This window comes from Sardina pilchardus, chromosome 21 (assembly GCF_963854185.1).
Source record: "Sardina pilchardus chromosome 21, fSarPil1.1, whole genome shotgun sequence".
Lineage (NCBI taxonomy): Eukaryota > Metazoa > Chordata > Actinopteri > Clupeiformes > Clupeidae > Sardina > Sardina pilchardus.
Genome location: NC_085014.1, coordinates 8,653,463 through 8,667,988, shown reverse-complemented (window position 1 = coordinate 8,667,988; position 14,526 = coordinate 8,653,463). Strand labels below are relative to the sequence as shown.

Below are 14,526 nucleotides of genomic sequence, written 5' to 3'. Positions count from 1 at the left end.
TGTTCTTCCTTAAATACAGGGGGCATAAGTATTTGACCCCTATGTTAAATTCCCATAGGAGCAGGAGTATTTTTTTATATGTTTTTATTTTTAAAGGCCAGCTATTTCATGGATCCAGCATATTATGCATCCTGATAAAGTTCCCTTGGCCTTTGGGATTAAAATAGCCCCACATGATCACATACCCTTCACCATAGCTAGAGATTGGCATGGTGCTTTTTTCCAGTTAGCCTATTAGCCTGTTTGATGCTCATTGAGCTCAATGCAAATCAAACAGGCTAATAGGCTAACTGGAAAAAGCACCATGCCAATCTCTAGCTATGGTGAAGGGTATGTGATGATGTGGGGCTATTTTGTCATCTCATCCTCTGGTTCATCAGCACAATCTCAAGCAATCTTAGAGCTGCTCAATCCATTTTAAGCATTGACAAAAGTACAGTATAAAACTTTCACATACAACAACTGAATTCCTGCATTAGTTGTTGTTTTTTAATAAACCAAAATAGCTTGTTCCATAGATTCTTTTTTTTTTTTTAACTTTAATTTTTATTTGGATTTGTTTCATTTCAATGCAGTAATACATAGTTTTTTGTTCCATAGATTCAACCAGTGGCATCACCCCCCAAAACAAAAAGAAAATAAATCCATCTTCTGGGAACAAAGGTGATGGATACTGAGCAGCACCATCGTATTCAGATGCAAGTGTAGTATAGTGTGCTACACAACTTTCTTTACGTAGCATAGTCACCTTTCCATCTTACAAAAGACAGCGTGTTGACCTTGTGGATACTAAGTCTCTTTTAGTTCGCTAGGTCCTTTGGCCTGATTCGATGTCTCTGTCCCCGTCCCTCAGCAGGTCATGCGTTCCTCTCCTTTTCTAATAGCCACCCCTCTGTTTTGTTGGTTGGCCTGGTTTATGTCCCCTCTCCTCCCTTTCCCAGCATCCTCTTGCCCTTTATGACACGGGGCAGGTGTTCTTTCTGTGGCGCTTCTCACCTTGCAGCGCTGCCCTAGCGGCCAGTTCAAACACCTCAGTGACGCCCTCCTTCGTCTTGACTGAGCACTCCATGTAGCCAAAGGCATTAATGCGAATGGCCATATCCCAACCCTCCTCTTTTTTAACAGGCTCCTGGTTCCTCTTTGCTAGTTCCTGACATATGTGGTCACCATTGCGCCGATCCTTGTTGGTGCCCACCAGAATGATGGGAGTGTTCGGGCAGAAGTGTTTGACCTCCGGAGCCCACTTGTCTGGAATGCTCTTCAAACTGTTTTGGCTATCTATGGAGAAGCACATGAGTATGACGTCCGTGCCGGGGTAAGACAGGGGTCGCAGTCTGTCGTAGTCCTTCTGGCCTGCTGTGTCCCACAGAGTCAGCTCCACCTGTTTCCCATCAACTTCAATATCAGTAGAACAGTTTTCAAAGACAGAAGGGATATACACGTCAGGTAATTCACCTTTGGTGAGAAGTATGAGCAAACTTCTCTTCTCACATTCATAACCACCAACCATGACTAGCTTCTTATGAATGGGTGCCATCGTCTTTAGTTCGGGCATCCTCACCTCTTCGTACATCTCCTCAGTGAAGTGACCTCCCCCTTTTCTGTTAACCATGTCATCTATTTTCTTGAACAGCTCCACAACTTGTGTGTGGTCTCTGCTCCTGTTGTTGAACACATGGTATCGTCCATCACAGCTCTTTATAATCCCCCTTAGTTTGGGGTGGGCAGAGTGCAGATATTCATCAATAGTCTGACCATGCAGTTCATCACTGTGAGTGAACAGGATCATCATGTACTTTGCAGCTCTTTCCCCAAAGAGCTCCTGTAGGGCTCTGACCGCCTTCTGTTCCTCCGTACTGAACCTCCCCACTGCAATCACCAGCAGGATAACATGGGGTCCTGGTGACGAGTATGTCATACATTTCACTCTAACATCATCTGCATCTCTGTCTGTTTGTAAAATACCAGGTGTGTTAATCACTTTAACTGGTCTTAGACTAACCATACACACTCCTTCATATACTTGTGTAACTGAGTTATCTGAGTGAAATGCTTCTCTTCCCAGGATGATGTTGCCCACAGCACTCTTTCCCACTCCAGTCGCTCCAATCAACATGATTCTCAGAGATTGACCTATAAACAAAAATATTCAGGAAATTATGGGTATGCGATATGGGCAAACATACAGTACATACATGCATCCTTAAATACTATTTGTACAAGTCTAATATTATACCAGTATTTCACTCATGCCAGTGGGATATTAATTGCTCCTAAAAGAGGTCTTCACTTTAAAAAAATCAACAAAAAAACTGACTAAGGGTAAATCCCTTCTGAATTTCAGAGGATGTACTATATGTGTACACACAAGGACCTACATGTAGGAAGGTGGAAGCAATGTGACCTAGTTTTTCTAACTAAAACGTTTTTCTTTCTTTTTTTTAATGGGAGATAAAATGTATGTGTCTGTGAAGGGACATGGTGAGATGTATTTATTTTTTATTGAAGTGAGAATTAATTTTGTTTTAGCTTTTCCCTCACAATAAATGTTGCATTCCCTGGCAACACTTTTGCATTCCCTTACTGTAACAGATTAAGGTTCTACTGTGTACATTTTCTGCAAGTTGGTTTCATGTTTCCTCAACTCTTCATAGAAAGCAATAAACTGCACATATCTTACATTAACATATAACATACTCTCAATTTCATGCTATAGCTGTCAAAGATTCTAGACTCTATAGAGTATACTGTGTCACTATCTGGCTCCAAAAATATAACTTGATCATATCGATAAAGATCCGCTGTACCTTTTCTGATTAATGATGTTGAGGAGGTCTCTTGATGGTTCTGTATGAAAATATCAAAACAAACATTAAATAACAATCTTTCAACAATGGGAATGAGAGAGAGAGCATCATTACTGTGCCAGCATTTTACACACCACCAGGGTCTCCTGATGCGTGAGGTCCTGTAGCTGGTGTCTCTCCAGGTCTGGAGATGTGTAGTGGTCCTTCACATGAGTCCCACAGTAGGAGGTCCTGCAAGTCAAACAGATATTCACTGCCATGTGATTAAAAGCTTTACACTGCTCCTATCCAACTGATACACTCCAAGGACAAAATAATAGTTTCCTTTATTAAGTAATTTTTGTGTCTTCTGTCCTTGAAAAAAAAAAGTATGTTCTGTCTGACCGTGGACAAAGATAACTCACAAGCATTGTGTTAATCACAGATCTGACAAACTGGAACATCGATTCATTGCTGTGGTTAATGTGTATTTACAGTTGAGTTGGAGGCATTTGTGTGAACATTGCTAAATAGTGACATACCCTGAGGATGAAACAGATGGTGCATAACCAGAATCCCAAGACTTGATGCTGAGGGAATCAAGGATGTCAGGCAATTATTTGAATAATTTCACACCCTGACACCTCTATCGGGGTTAATATCACACCTAGCCACATAGCAAAAACTGGAAGACTGATGATGAATGTCAATCCTATAGGCCATCCGGATTATCAACACTTAAATTTACATATAATTAAATTAACTTTAATTTACAACAAACCATCTCATGGACACATGGACACCATATCACTTGTTTTACAATGTATCTCTATGTGATGAATGAACGAATAAAACCACTTCAATCAATACAGTGTTTCCTCTTTTTTTTTAGCAAACCATATGTTGATAAATAGGACAGCCCAAACTTTTCTTCTAGCCTACTGCATGAGAACACGTCATCTAGGCAGGAGGAACAGAAAGACTCAAGCCGGGTTCACACTGTACACGGCATGCGCTGCACTCGCCGCTATTTCTACTACTCACCTTTCCACTTCCTCCCTAAAGTTAAGTGGCTTGTCTATTGACCAGTCACTCCTGGACACGATACTCGACACCAAGGAGCTTGGTTTCTTCATGATGCCCCTGTAAAAATCAAACAAGTCACAACTAGAGCAGGGAGAGGCTCAGCAGAAGATAAGGAGAAGCTGTGAGCTCTATAGAGCTGAACTGTATATGAGATTGTTTTTGGATTAAGTGAAGTCAGTGGACAATGTCTCTCTCAACATGATCTATTCTAGAATGCTTCAAAAAATGATTCAGACTCTTGATGCAGATAAAACAATCTGCAATAATAACTTCAACTTATTCAGCCAATTTAGCATAAACACTCTTGGGCCAAAAGAGCAAAAATTGCATTTAGCCTGTTTAATTTCTGATATTTTCAAAAACATTCTGTATCAACATGATGTCGAAAAACAACCACAGCCTTACTTTGCTGCACCCTTTGAGTCTGATCTGTTCCAAAAATGAACGGGTTTTCCTTAGCTCCTGCTACACCTTTCCATTCAATTTTGTGAAAATAGTACTGATGGTTTTTGCAGTGTTGTGGACAGAATTACCTCACCACAGTATCATATGGTGCAGTAAATGGAATCTCTTGATAGCTAACCCCATACACGTCTGTGAGAACTATGTACTTATGGAATAAGACTGGACAGGTCCTAATTAAATCTGGTCAGTATTGCCGGCGTGGCCTTGCCATAAAAGGTGATTCTCCAATGTCCCAAGCCCACTCTTTCCTCACGCTCACTCTGGTTCAAACCAGTTGACTCTCATCAACAGCTGAAATGAGCTGCACTGTACTGTAGGATTCTGTACGAGTTCAGTTTGTGAGGCCTACCTACCTTTCCACTTCCCCCCTGAGGTTAGGTGGCTTGTCTATTGAACAGTCACTCCCAGCCACACTGGAAAAAAATAATTGCTGGATTTACTTGATTTTATCATGTACACCGGTTTCACATGAATGAAATGTCTAGGTTCGCGAAACTGATTCTTGCTTTGATAACACACTTTGATCAAGTAATTTCAATGAAATTGATTAAGTTAAGTTTATATGAAGTATTTATGTAATTTCAACGTCATTGTGTTATACAGGCAGCATGGAAAGTAGGCATTCAGATGTATTTAGTATTGCAACATCGATGTTAAAAGACAACTTTTAATATGTTGTGCCACAGTCTTAAGAAGCATTCAATGAAGTTGAAAACGTGTACAGCATTACGTAACCTATACTTTCTGCATGCTCAATACCTACAGTATGCATGCATGGTGGGAAAATAACATGGTTAATCTCAGCATAACAGATGGATAACATAACATGGCTCCAAATTCTACTGGTCTCATAGTTAGCATAGTCCTCCTCTTTAAGAAACTCATGTGAACTGGACTGGAACATCGATTCATTGTTCTGGTGAATGTGTTCTCATGTGTGTTTACAATCTTCCCTGTTGAGTTAGGAGCATTTGTGTAAATGTTGTTAAATAGTGACATACCTAAAGGTCGACACAGATGGCGCATAAACCCAGTCCCAGGACTTGATGCTGAGGGAATCAACGATGTCCGACAATTATTTGAACCATTTCACATTTCACACCCTGACAATGGACTGTTTGCATCACTAAGATCTACAGTAGTGTACTGTATGTAGACACCTGACCTCTGTAGCCACACAGCTGTAAAACTGGAAGACTGAGGAAGAGTTTCTATCCTATAGGCCATCAACACTTACAATTAACGGTAACACTTTATTTTAATGTGTCGCTGTTACAGTTTACCTACCTAATTAGGTACAGTGGTACAACCTGTGTAACAACATGTACTGTCAGGTACTATCATTGTACTTGCATTATGTATTTGTGGGTACCTATAGTTGTTACATTGTAATACTGAGTGCTTTTACAAACCTTTGTCAATTTGCCTACATTTTTTATCAGAGGCAAAGGGCTGACCTGAGACCTGCTGGGTGGGGTAAATCTGGTCATGATAGATTTGATATACAAACCATTCTTAGCTCCAGTCAAGGCCTCATTGTCTTCTTTTTTTTTACATAGGTGTATTATCTCGAAATAATGAGATCTTGAAATAACGAGATATGCTCTCGAAATAACAAGATAATATCTCAAAAAAACTTCAAAAAAGACATTGTCTAGTGTTACAGTCTGCACCTGCAATCGGACATCCAAAATAAGTCTCTGCACAGTGGGTGCTAATGTTTTTTGCAATGTTGTGGACAGAATTACCGCACCGCAGTATCGTATGGTGCAGTAAATGGAATCTCTTGATAGCTAACCCCACTAACGTCTGTGAGAGCTATGTACTTATGGAATAAGACTGGACAGGTCCTAATTAAATCTGGTTAGTATTGCTGGATATTGTTAAACTATGAAGATGTGAGCATCAGCCAGCATGGGCTTGCCATAATTTTGAAGCAGTGGCGGCAATAATTTTGTGGCAGTGGGCCGCCCATACCAAATCTGTAGAAAGTAAACACTGCATGAGGGAATAGAATTATGTAAACACCTTGATTGTGATCAGTAGTTTTGAGGCTGTGAAATATTGTACGTAAAATAAGCAGTGGTGTAGTCTATGTGATACGCAGGACAAGTCAGTATACCCTCTTAAAACGCATCCCCATCTCAGTACACCCACTTAACATACTGTATGCAACGATATGTATTAACATTTGGGATAGATCACAAAATATCCACCACAGCTAACCACTACATCACATATCCACTACAGCTAACTAGACTACACCACTGATAATAAGTAAAACTGAATAACTTCAAAAAGGTGATTCTCTAATGCCCCAAGCCCACTCTTTTCTCACTCTGGTTAAAAACCAGTTGAATCTCATCAACAGCTGAAATGAACTGCACTGTAGGATTCTGCTAGTCTGGCTATCACCATACTAAACTCAATCTTTTAAGATTGAAAATTATTATGGGGAGTCTGCGCTTTATTTCTACTGCACAAGAGGCGTGTTCCTTTGGAGGAGGGGCAGGAGTGTTGAGCTCTATAGACTTTCTCAAACAAGTCTTTGCCCAAATAAGGAGATCAGGTCTCTTGAGAGTTTTTCTATGGGAAAATAACATGAGGATTTTGAATTATCGCACCTGTTTAACTCTCACAGGGACGAAGAAATCGGAAATGCAGACGTTTAGCTCTACACAGTTTTGTCCTCTGTCTTTGAGTGGATACTGTGATCTTCGGTACGTGAAGACGGCACACTTTGATTTTTGCTACCCCAGAGCTAACTTACAATGCAACCTGCCATAGGTAGTTAGCTTCAACTAACACTCGGATCTCCTTATATGGGCATAGATGGCAGATTTGGCTCCTTTTTTGTAGGTGAACTTCAGAGGTCATGACTCCGTACACTTGGATAATCCTTCAACCAATCAGACCAACGATCCGGTGCATCTTTTGGATAAGCTAGTTTGTGATTGGAACCAAAGGTTCTGGCAGGGAACAGAGGAGAGAGATGTGCAGGTTTCCAGCCTGAGCTGCTGGGCGAAATCCAAATTTGCCAGCAGGTCAGGCAGGGTTCACCCAGTCTAGGATTCTGCAGGAGTTGAGTTTGTTGGCGATATAAAGTTGAGTGGTTAAAAAACAGTGGCTAAAAAAACAGTTCAGTCTCATCGACACCTGAAATAAACTGCAGGATTCTGTAGGAGTTGAGTTTGTTTGTGATGTTTCTACTATACCTTTCCACTTCCTCCCTAAAGTTAAGTGGTTCTTTTATTGACCAGTCACTCCCAGCCAGTGTACTGGACTCCAAGGAGCCTAGTTTCTTCATGATGTCCCTGTAAGAATCAAACAAGACACAACTAGAGCAGGGAGCGGCACAGCACGGCAGCAGCCTATGGTGCAGTAAATGGAAGATAGCACACCCTACTAGCGCCTGTGAAAACTACAGTATACTATATACTTTGAAAAAAAACTGGACAGGTCCTAATTAAATCTTATTAGTATTGCTGATTATTGTTCATTTATTGCTGTGAAATGCTGTAAAATAAAAATGGATAACTTCAAAAAGGTGATTCTCCAATGTCCCTACTCTTTCATCAAGCTCACTCTGGTTACAGTTGACTCTCAACAGTTGAAATGAACAGGGGCCGGTTTCCCGAAGCCTTCTTAACGCTACGTAGTTCGTAACCTCTATCTTAAGCTCTACCTTAAGTACCTCACGCATTTCCCGAAACCTTCTTTGCTACGAATGTCTTTCGCACGTCGTTCGTTGGTAAGAGTGGTCTGGAGCACGCTCAGATCTCTCTTAGCTGCACCTTAGCAATGTTTCGACTCGCGACGCTAGTCGCCGCCACTGTACCCTACAGCAATTTCCGTTACCCATGCAACTCATATGATACAAAATCACTATTTTGGTTCGCCAATGATTTTATGTAAGTATGCTAATTTAGAAAATAGTTTCTGGAAATGTTTTCATGCAAATATGAAACGTGCACGCATTTGAAAATAGTTAAAAGCGCTTTATTCTTTGCTTTCCCCCACCGTCCTACAATGTTTAGGCCTAATGTGCGGGCTTGCTGTCATGTTTAATGTTAACCAAAGGCACACAATACTGAATGAGGATGTTGGTCAATCAGCTGTGATTAAAAAAAAAGTCTACATAGCCTATTTCAACTAGAAAAGCACAAACCTCCCCCAAGCAAACACATGTAGCCTACGCCTCCTGCATCCAGACGGTGATACGAATCACTCACAAAATTAAATAGTTTCTTCCTTGGGTCATTTCAGATCTTCCCTGGAAATGTAATCGAAATCCATCTTTAACTTTTAGAGTTAGCCTATCTTGCAAACAAACGGACAAACAAACAAACAAACAAACAAACTAGAAAAGCACTCAGAGAGCGCAGACTTTCAAACATGAAGCGTTCGAATCGTTTTATCCATGCGGGAAACAAACTAACACACCAACAAACAAACCCAGATGAAAACATAACCTACTTGGCGGACGTAGATCATTTAATTTCTAGACTAGGCCTACTTTTTTATCATTGTGTGCTAATAAGTTCATCCACGTTGAAGTTGCATGAATGTTATGGGGGCAATAGGCTATTATAAGCAATGTTTTTTGGTGCAAAGAACGCTTTCATAAGTCTGTCAAGCCTCCGCGTGAAATAAAAAAATCTATTTCTGAGCAATCGATGTCACCTAATTCAGCACCTTCATGGTGGACAGTGCCTTATACGTAGGACGTAAGGAGCTTTTCGTAAGAAGACTCCTAAGTGATAGTTCGGGAACCACGACTAGAAAGGTAAACAACTTTGGTAAGTTATACCTTTGGAGTCTTCGTAGCTCGCTAAGAGTGAACGTTATCGGGAAACCGGCCCCAGCACTGTAGGATTCTACAGTAGGAGTTGAGTTTGTTTGTGATGTTTCTACTACCTACCTTTCCACTTCCTCCTTAAGATCAGGTGGCTTGAATATTGACCAGTCACTCCCAGCCAGGGTACTGGACACCAAGGAGCCTAGTTTCTTCATAACGTCCCTGTAAGAATCAAACAAGTCACAACTAGAACAGGGAGCGGCTCAGCAGAAGACAAGGAGAATTTATGTGAGTCAAGAGATGAGCTATGAGTCAAGAGATGAGCTGTATATGATATTGTTTTGGGATTACATGTAAAGCCAATGGAACATGATATTCTAGAATGCTTCGAAAATCATTCAGACTCTTGAGGCAAATAAAACATTCTGCAATTAATAACTTCAACTTATTTGGTCAACTTAGCAGAACTTATTTGGTCAACTTAGGTCATTTCTTTTGGAACATAAGGCATTTTGATATTGTGGGCCAGGGTTACCTTTAAAAAAATTTTTTTTTTTAAAATTTAACGAATCATGTTATACCCAGAGTTTGTTCATTTGTATTCACAGATCTTCTCATTCATTAACTCCTGCCTGACATTTGAGTGCATCAAGGAACCTCAGATAAGAGAACAGCCATGAATAGGCTATATTGTACATTCAAGGATATCAGGACAGTATACTGTACATATTCCCAGGTACTTGTTTCAGTTTAGGTCTGTATATGTGTGAACAGACTGGAAGTGCAGTGTTTCCCCTAGGTTACATACATGCATTGACTAGCGCCTAGCGGCATACCAGAATATGCCACAGAAGTTCACATGATCAGTAATAAAAGAAGACAAATCCAAGAGATGCGGGAAAAGCAGTCAGGTAAACTTGTTTGTTCCTCTTCAGGAAAACAAAAAACTACATCTATCTATGGTACGGTGTTGCCTGTAGGAAACATAGCCTATTTTGCCTCGTTGAAATAAAATGAGACATCCCTTAAATACGTAAAATAATGAACAATAAGCAAAATAATGGTCACATGCCTCACAGGCAGCTATTTTGACCCTTCTTTCAGCACGTTTGGCTGGGATCATATTTTCACCTTAGAAAAGTGTGAATTTCAATATTTTTCACTAATTTCACAAATAATGGACAGCCGTCATTGCAACAATGTATTTTCAATCATTTGTATGTATATAAAATAATGTATATTTTAGAAAATAGCAAAAATCTGCATATTGCCCACAGGCAACATTGTACCATGATGGAATCACAAGGCCATACTTGATATAATTGAGGGGACGGAAGGTGTTTTTTACTTATTGTAATGCTTTTTATCACTAGTAATTTGAATAAACAGTCATTTAAAATAATATACATGATGATTTGAACATATTATGATTTGGTTATGATAGTGTTCCACAATGATACAACGTTGGCTATGGGCAATGGGTGAAAACGAATTGACACTTTTTTACAAAAATTATAGAGGAGGAAGGGGAAAATACATGAAATAATAACAATAAAATAATAACAACAATAACAATAATAAAATACTACTACTACTACTAATAATAATAATAATAATGATAATAATAATAATAAAGACATTTACTTAAAGCAGGTACAAATTGACATAGGAAGGTTTGTGATTACAGATTTGAATTGATTATAGGAAATTATAGAGTTCACTTTTACATTATACTGAAGATTGTTCCAGGAAGTAGGGGCACCATAACAAAAGGCCGACTTGCCCAACTCTACGATGCACTTCCCGTGCATTTTGCATTTGACTTGCTTCCTTAATTTTGTGAGTCTGAGATTGACAGATCATTAGACTCTGTTCTTCGATAAACGACCAATAGGCTATTTAGTTTACTGCTGTCCTCAACTGATCGGGGCCGGTTTCCCGATAACGTTCACTCTTAGCGAGCTACGAAGACTCCAAAGGTATAACTTACCAAAGTTGTTTACCTTTCTAGTCGTGGTTCCCGAACTATCACTTAGTAGTCTTCTTACGAAAAGCTCCTTACGTCCGACGTATAAGGCACTGTCCACCATGAAGGTGCTGAATTAGGTGACATCGATTGCTCAGAAATCGATGTTTTATTTCACGCGGAGGCTTGACAGACTTATGAAAGCGTTCTTTGCACCAAAACCATTGCTTATAATAGCCTATTGCCCCCACAACATTCACGCAACGTCAACGTGGATGAACTTATTAGCACACAATGATAAAAAACGTAGTCTAGAAATTAAATGATCTACGTAGGTAAGTAGGTTATGTTTTCATCTGGGTTTGTTTGTTGGTGTGTTAGTTTGTTTCCCGCATGGATAAAAAGATTCGAACGCTTCATGTTTGAAAGCAGAGGTCTGCGCTCTCTGAGTGCTTTTCTAGTTTGTTTGTTTGTTTGTTTGTCCGTTAGTTTGCAAGATAGGCTAACTCTAAAAGTTAAAGATGGATTTCGATTAAATTTCCAGGGAAGATCTGAAATGACCCAAGGAAGAAACTATTTAATTTTGTGAGTGACTCGTATCACCGTCTGGATGCAGGAGGCGTAGGCTACATGTGTTTGCTTGGGGGAGGTTTGTGCTTTTCTAGTTGAAATAGGCTATGTAGACTTTTTTTTAATCACAGCTGATTGACCAACATCCTCATTCAGTATTGTGTGCCTTTGGTTAACATTAAACATGACAGCAAGCCAGCACATTAGGCCTAAACATTGTAGGACGGTGGGGGGAAGCAAAGAATAAAGCGCTTTTAACTATTTTCAAATGCGTGCACGTTTCATATTTGCATGAAAACATTTCCAGAAACTATTTTCTAAATTAGCATACTTACATACAATCATTGGCGAACCAAAATAGTGATTTTGTATCATATGAGTTGCATGCGTAACGGAAATTGCTGTAGGGTACAGTGGCGGCGACTAGCGTCGCGAGTCGACACATTGCTAAGGTGCAGCTAAGAGAGGTCTGAGAGTGCTCCAGACCACTCTTACCAACGAACGACGTGCGAAAGACATTCGTAGCAAAGAAGGTTTCGGGAAATGCGTGAGGTACTTAGGGTAGAGCTTAAGATAGAGGTTACGAACTACGTAGCGTTAAGAAGGCTTCGGGAAACCGGCCCCTGAGCGCAATTTCGAATAGCCCACGGAACTACGATTAAAATATTTATTTGTAAGCTACTGTATTTCATAGAGGGCCTAGCCTAGGTATTTGACCACCTTGAAAAATGTCTCTGCCCCACGGGAAAGTAGGCCTATAGCCTACATGTTCACCAATCCATGTGGATTACTCCAAAGCATAGGCCTATTAACCAGCGGTGGTAATTTTCGTGGAGTTAACATGATGAATTATACATGGGACACAGACCGGTAGCCTTCGCGATTTCAGCATCACTCTGGCTTTGGTTTCGTTTTTTTTTTTTTTTTTTTTTTGCGCGAGCTGATCCTCTCCACTACAAATGCGCTAACGGGGCGAGGACATGATAGATAGAGGCCAGCGAACTAGCCTTCATTCTCCCGGGAATGAGCCATTCAAGTAGCCTAGGCTACGAAGCTGATAAAGTAAACTTATCAAACCTGTAATTTGTTTTCCCCGGCACTTTGAAAACTAATCTGACGCCCTTGGCCCCTTACCTTTGGAAGGGAAGCAATAATTTACGTAGGTACTAGCCTAACTTTTAAACGCTGTGGATAAATTTAGACTCACCACAAAACTCCTTTCTTCTTCAACCAAAAGACTGACAAGTGCCAATTTTGACAAATGACGCCCAATCCTACCCTTGGAGCTGGACGGATTTTCTCGATAAAAGTGTTATGTGCTTATTAGCCTATCTCCTCTTGACATAATGCGAAGTCGTTACACACTTGAGGAAAACAATGTCCCCGACAAGTGCTGGGAGCAAAGCGACTGGTTGCTTGCTTCCTGCTTTCTTTTATCACACTTTAGTTTCGTTCTTTCTCTGTACAAACAACTTGTATTTTGTTTTCTGAATTGTACAATAACTTAGGCTATATTGCCACCTGCTGCTCAACAAATTCAACAGCATGAGTAAATGACTTCACCCAGTAGGCTACATCAACAAGTCCTAGCCTATTAGGATTCCAGTCAGATTTTGGAACCAAATCTATCACCAGATTACACTACACTCATTTTCCATCTCCCATTGAGTTAAACAATTGATTTTTTTTTAACCTATCCAGCCGTTCTCTGTGTCTGGTGTCCACCCAGTCAGCACAGTATTTTTAAGAGTTACAACCATTATTTATATGGGCTACTAAATTTGTTTGTTTGAGTTACCTTATTTTATAGTAGCCTAAACCCTTATTTATAATTATTCTAATAGTTTACAGGTGAACTACAATAACAAGAAAGAAACCAGATACAAAGTAATGGTATAATTTTAATAATAAAGGCAAAAAATATACTCTATAACCTTATATTCTGGGAAAATAACACTTTGCCATTTGTTGTGCCGCATGTCATATCATATCAATTTAGCCTATCACACGAGTGGGAGTGGTGTTGTTGGCCAATATCGCCACGGCTGTGGTTCGCCGCAGGCACGAAGCCGAAGGCTGGTATGAATATCTTCATACGTCTTACACTGTTCAGAATGCCACTCAGGCACCGCAGCATGATGTGCAGGTAGGGCAATATGTGTCTATGATGGAAAATGGTGGGTAGGGTATGCCTTGGAGAAGTCAGAGGAGCTGGAGGACTACAAGGTCAAATTCCTGCACCCCAGTGGACCAGCTGCCATTCATGTGCTGTGTGCTGTGCCAGCCCCAGCCACTACCAGGACAGGACGGCAGTACGTATGAAGATATTCAGATGGCCTTTGAGAACTTCACAGCCACCAACTAATGAAAGGCCTATTTTAGATTAATGGTTAAAACATAATTTCAAGTACATAATTTGGTGGATTTGGCACCCTTTTCAATTTCAAGGTATTAGGAATTTCTGCTTCTTTTTGAATATGAGAAGTAAAAAATAGCCTTTCCATTCCATTCAAATAGCTACCAGAGTTAATGCCTTGTAAAAGTAGCAAAATGCTACTGTTTCGCCAGAGGGGGGTGCCAAACTTCACTTTTTTTTAATTGTAAATGTTTATTCTGGTGTTACCAAAACACCTGTAACTACATGCATTTATTCTGTGAACGGGGCTTAGATGCAATATTAGAACTTTACACACTACATGTCCATATACTTTTCTATTTCCACATAGATTTTCATGATCCTACTACCTACCCCACATAGCTTTTCAGCTGCATGAAAATGACACAAAATACAAACATGCCTTGTTTTATTGTTATTGTCATGGTTATTTGTTGTGGGGACTTCAAATTGTGGGAAA

The 14,526-nt window shown here is 40.0% G+C and overlaps 1 protein-coding gene across 3 annotated transcripts; it reads right to left on the bottom strand.

The window, feature by feature from the left end:
* Positions 1-536: 536 nt before the first annotated feature.
* Positions 537-13,061, bottom strand: LOC134068422 (uncharacterized). 3 transcript variants are annotated; one of them, XM_062524026.1, is made up of 10 exons: positions 12,879-13,061; positions 9,259-9,357; positions 7,553-7,651; positions 5,339-5,386; positions 4,691-4,750; positions 3,831-3,929; positions 3,329-3,376; positions 2,942-3,038; positions 2,808-2,847; positions 537-2,133 (listed from the first exon to the last, which is right to left on the bottom strand). In XM_062524026.1, the coding sequence occupies exons 2-10, from the start codon at positions 9,348-9,350 to the stop codon at positions 956-958; spliced, it is 1,761 nt and encodes a 586-aa protein (XP_062380010.1). In that variant the 5' UTR covers positions 9,351-9,357; positions 12,879-13,061; the 3' UTR covers positions 537-955. The 3 variants fall into 3 exon arrangements, with proteins under 3 accessions (XP_062380010.1, XP_062380011.1, XP_062380012.1); XM_062524027.1 differs by lacking the exon at positions 5,339-5,386; XM_062524028.1 differs by lacking the exon at positions 9,259-9,357.
* Positions 13,062-14,526: the final 1,465 nt, after the last annotated feature.

What these genes read in the sequence shown, in the direction of transcription:
- LOC134068422 (XM_062524026.1), bottom strand. Translation starts at nt 9,350, where the DNA reads ATGAAGAAACTAGGCTCCTTGGTGTCCAGTACCCTGGCTGGGAGTGAC. An exon ending in TTTAGGGAGGAAGTGGAAAG is followed by an intron (nt 3,377 to 3,830) that starts GTGAGTAGTAGA and finishes TGATTCCCTCAG; the next exon opens with CATCAAGTCTTGGGATTCTG. An exon ending in CCATCTGTTTCATCCTCAGG is followed by an intron (nt 3,039 to 3,328) that starts GTATGTCACTAT and finishes TTTGACTTGCAG; the next exon opens with GACCTCCTACTGTGGGACTC.